Source organism: Diorhabda sublineata, chromosome 3, assembly GCF_026230105.1.
Source record: "Diorhabda sublineata isolate icDioSubl1.1 chromosome 3, icDioSubl1.1, whole genome shotgun sequence".
NCBI lineage: Eukaryota > Metazoa > Arthropoda > Insecta > Coleoptera > Chrysomelidae > Diorhabda > Diorhabda sublineata.
The window spans coordinates 8,264,065-8,269,401 of record NC_079476.1 but is presented as its reverse complement, the minus strand read 5'-3'; the positions used below and the strand labels follow the sequence as shown (position 1 = coordinate 8,269,401).

General features: G+C 27.8%; 1 protein-coding gene across 1 annotated transcript; it reads left to right on the top strand.

The window, feature by feature from the left end:
* The first annotated feature begins 216 nt into the window (after positions 1-216).
* LOC130441581 (calcium permeable stress-gated cation channel 1) lies at positions 217-4,996 on the top strand. Its single transcript, XM_056775315.1, has 3 exons — positions 217-378; positions 428-3,883; positions 4,077-4,996. The coding sequence occupies exon 2, from the start codon at positions 428-430 to the stop codon at positions 2,633-2,635; it is 2,208 nt and encodes a 735-aa protein (XP_056631293.1). The 5' UTR covers positions 217-378; the 3' UTR covers positions 2,636-3,883; positions 4,077-4,996.
* The last annotated feature ends 341 nt before the right edge of the window (positions 4,997-5,337 follow it).

The following is a 5,337-nucleotide window of genomic DNA, read 5'->3' as shown; positions in this document are numbered from 1 at the left end:
GAGGCGTTTTGAACGTTGAGATAAATATTTAAGAATGGCACAACACAAAATATAAATCGAAAGCTTCAAGAGGTTATGTTATAATTTGTAAGTTTTTGAATTTTTTTCACGATCATAGTCTCTATGTGAAATGCCCACAGATTATTTCAGGCCCGTGAACGCTTAGTGGAACGCACCACTTGTAGACCATGAATAAAACTTTCTTCTTAGTTAAATAACCAACAGTTATTGACAGATGTCATGTAAAACAGGTGAAATATGTTACACATAAGTCATATATAATATTACAAAATAAAGTCGAAATACTAATAACACCTGGAGTTTTGCTATTATTTGATAATTTCAATAAAGAGGAATGAATTTATTGTAATATTTAAGGTATGTCACTGACTTTTTATTTGAAATAAACTGATACATTTTGTTTTAGATGTCACTACTCTTAATAGATAACGACACTTGTTTAATTAATAGAAAAAGTAATAAAACAATAATAAGTAATGTGTACGAAGGTATACCAGAAACGTTATTACTTAATGTTATTTCTTGGATCGTACTCATTCTTTTATTCGCTCTATTGAGAAATAGAGCTTGGGATTATGGCAGACTTGCATTAGTTCATAGTGAAAAATGGACACAACTATTTTATAAAAATACTGATGATGCTGTTGCTGTGGAGGAAACAAATCATGAAGTATCTTTGATTCCTGATACTGGTTGCTTATGGCTTCCATCAGTTTTCAAAATAACAAAAGAACAAATATATTCTCGCTGTGGGCCTGATGCTTCACATTATTTATCATTTCAAATTCAGTTATTTTTTTTAATGTTAGTTATAACTATATTTTCTATTTGTGTTGTATTGCCTATAAATTTCCAAGGAACTTTATTGGGGGATAAAACAACTTTTGGGCATACCACTATAGGTAATTTACCTTCAGATTCAAAGATGCTATGGGTCCATATTGCAGGATCAATAGGTGTGGTTCCTGTTATGATTTTCATCATGAGAAAATGTTCAGGTAGGCTACCAATTTCATCAAACCTCTCATCAAGAACTCTTTTAGTTACAAATATATCAAAGCACCATAGAAATTGTGAAGATATAAAAAATTATTTCACAGTCAGATATCCTGGAATAGAAGTTAAAGATGTAAAAATACCGTACAAAATCAGAAAATTAGCATTATTAGAAAGACAGAGAGAAAAAATACATGAGTCAAGAATGTATTGTGAAAGTCACATCCAAAAAAGTGATATTAAATTTCAGCCTAGAGGATGTATAGTTTGTTGCCCTTGTAGAACAGAAAATGCACTTATATATTATACAAAACGAGAAGAGGAATTAAACCATCTGGTTGCATTAGAAAGAAGGAAAGCTCTTCAGAATCCTTTAGGTATAGCTTTTGTGACACTAAATTCAGATGAAATGGCTCAATATGTTTTAAAATCGTTTGAAGCAGGATCTCACAGAAACTGGGTAATATTCAAGGCACCTTCACCTTCTGATATAAACTGGGAAAATTTAGAAATTTCCTATAGAAACTGGTATTCCAAAGCTATTATTATAAATGCTTTATTATTCATAATACTTTTCTTTTTAACAACACCTGTAATTGTGGTAAATATTTTTAATAACCTTACAAATTCTCAAGAAAATTGGATTGAAAAAATCAGTCCTATTTTGTCAGAATTTTTACCTACATTGTTGCTTTTGTCTATGTCTGCAGTGATGCCAGTTATGGTAGCGTATTCTGATGAATGGATGTCACATTGGACAAAATCTAAACAAAATCATGCTACTATGTATAAAGCATTCTTCTTCTTACTTTTCATGGTTTTAATATTGCCATCTCTAGGATTAACTAGTGCCCAAGCATTTTTAGAATGGTCTGTCCAAACACAAAATATTACTCTAAGATGGGAATGTATATTTTTAGCTGATAAAGGTGCATTTTTTGTTAATTATGTGATTACTTCTGCACTCATTGGTACAGCTCTTGAATTATTAAGATTTCCTGAATTAGCTATGTATGCTTGGAGGTTACTGCTTATAAAGTCGGAAGCTGAGAAGACTAGCATTAGAAAAGAAATTTTATCAGTATTTCCTTTTGGAATTCATTATGCTTGGACTCTTCTAATATTTACTATTTGCACAGTTTATAGTTTAACATGTCCTTTAATTACTCCTTTTGGCCTTCTATATCTCTGTTTAAAACATTATGTAGACAAATACAATATTTATTATGTTTATCGACCAATAACTATGTCAGGGGAAGGACAAAGAATTCATGCTGGTGCTATCAAAATGGTACGTATAGCAATATTGCTACTCCAACTTATAACAGCCTTATTCTTATCTTTGCGTGCACAACTCAGTCCAACAGCATGTATTGCATTTTTAGGTTTTGCTCTTACAGGCATTGTATTTTCCTTCATTGGACCTTTCCCTTCTTGCAAACAACCTCTTAACACATTTAACACACCTGCTGTAAACGAAGAATATATAGCCCCAGTTTTAATAAGTTCTAGTGCTATAGAAACTGTTGATGTTGTTAGAACATCTTCTATTTTCTGTGATGTATCAAATCAAAATTATAATATTAAATTGGATGTGACTGGAATCAGTGAAGCTTAGATTTTTTTATTTAATTTCAGCTAATGAGGCTGTGAGTATTCTTAGCAAACCTTGCATTTATCATGGAAAATATGAATAAAAAAGTAGAATGTTTATTATTTAGCATAACAACTTAATTAATATATATTGAATTTAACTATTGTACTAAGGTATCATCAATTAAACAATTAACAATAATTATAATAAAAAAATTTCAAACTTGTTCACTAAAACTGGTAATAGGGTACTGCATTTTTTTGAAATTATTTATTTTCTTGTTTATTTTATAAGTTCTTGATATGAAATAATGTCCGAAAGTAAAGTATTTAATTAAAAGTGAAAAAATAACATCTAAATATTTAATTGAAAATCGCAAAAATTTCATACATAATTTAAGAAAACGATTCACATTGGTTTTCAGTTGTGACGCCATAGGTTTAATAAAAATATTGAGCAGTTATCTGCTTGATGATCAACAAGGTTATGGCAACGTAGCATGTGCTGTTTTAATACAGTTTTTATTTATTATTTACATATAAATAAAACATTTTTCTATATATAAAAATAAACAGAATAAACCTTTTATAAGTTATGTTCTTACATTATTACATAATCACGTTAAAAATTAAAAGCATAATAAACTTAATTACTATCAAGTTAAATTTGAATCTTACATTAAAGTGAAAATAATTACATCTCTCTGGATCGTCAAAACGATCAACAATTTCGAACCATTTTTGTTGTATATTCGAATTTCTTGGCATCATAAAAAAACTTTTATAAGGTGTTTTAGTCGTCGTATTTTTACATCTAGGCACATAACATTTATATACCATTTTTCAGATTAAAGAAAGTTTAATAATAACACTTATTTTAGAATAATCGAGAAAATAACTGTCGTATTTACTTCATATGCTCAGTGTTTATTTTATACCTATGACGTTACGCAATATGGCAGCCTTACTAAAATGTTTGAACTAACTACAAAATTTTTAATTTTCAATAATTTTTTATCTATAACTATTGATCAAAGAATATAAAAAAATATAATAAAAGTTGTATATAAACTATCCAAAATTATTTTTTTCTCAAAACATGCTATTGGTAACAATAATAATTATTATTATCATTTGTTAAAATAAACGATTGGATGAAATCATTAAATTTGTAAAATGGTTACTTCAAGTTATTCCCAAAAATATTTTTGTAACTTATATACCTATTAATTTTCCATATTTCAGTAAAATAATAACATATATAGTTGTATGTGTATAATAGCAGCATTAAGATTAAGAGTTACAACTTTTTCCTCCTTGATCTACTAATAATAATTAATAAATATTTGTGATTCAACTATTAAACTAAAAAATCATCAATTGTGCATAAACAAATATAATACAAGATATTCAAATTGTAGCTTTTGTTCTTTTTCTTAAATTCAATGTATAATTGGTAATTATAGGTAATTACCTACTATTTATATGTCATAAAATGTAATTTGGAAAACTTATTTAAGTTGAAATTAATATTGTTATTCGACATTGTATACATATTACTTATCAAGTATTATAATGTACATATGTAAATATTTTATGTTACATACTATACTTGATCTCGACTCCTTAACAAAAATTGCTATTTTTTTAAAAATAAATTTTAAACAATGACGTTCATAATTTAAAGTTATTTGGCAACCTTTGATTTTATTTCAGCGGCAAGAAGTTATTTGTAAATTATTTGGGCAGAGTGCACATCTTCATCACTGACAACATATTTATATAGTTCATATAATAAAGTACATTATATATTTTAATGTAAAATTTTCACAACTTTCTCAGCAGATTCAAATTATACATAATGGCTATTTGTAAACTATAATCTTTGTCTGATAGATCAGCTGATTGTAGATCCGAATTCACTACTAGATTTTTTCCGAACATTTTGGTGAAAATTTCCAATTTAAGAAATGATCTAGAAAAACCACCCTCACTTTTTTGTGTATTAATTTTTCGATTATATTTATTTAGTTGTACCTATAATAGATTCTAGATGTTTAATAATTGTTATCAACCTCTCTCATATGGATTTTCCTCTAAAGTTCAATATTAATAAGCTATTTGTTGAAATGTCAAAAAGTATAAAACCTTCAAGCCTCCGTAACCTATCAGTTACATCGCTCATGAGAGTGGATTCTAGATAACAACATAAGGGAAATTCATAATTTTCAAATGTGACAAAAAATAAACCGGTCAACTGATCGTATTTACTTAGTGAACGTGATCCAGGTTAGTTTACAAACATGCAGTTAGGGTTAACCTAATCATAGTTTCCGAAAAGCCATATAATGTAATAAGTGTTGCCTGAATGGATTAAATTAACATTTTTATTCCTTTCATAAAAAATTGTGGTTTAATTACTGTATATGATTATTATAATGACTTCATATATATTCTCCAATTAAATAAAAATACATAATAACAGTTTTTTTTACTCACCCACATTTAAAGAACATTTTCATGTAATGAAACCAGATATATATATATTTTTCCATATTTGAACTATATATTTAATAGTATCCTCGAGTTCTCTTCAACAGTCTAAAGCGGACAATAATATTCGAGTCAGTTGGGAGTAAAATATTGACGACTTCCCGTGTGGTCAAGACAATCTCCCGTTCATTTAACGTATAAACCACATACACGAATATTTTTACTATCAACCTT

Coding starts and splice junctions, on each gene's coding strand:
- LOC130441581 (XM_056775315.1), top strand. CDS start 428: ATGTCACTACTCTTAATAGATAACGACACTTGTTTAATTAATAGAAAA.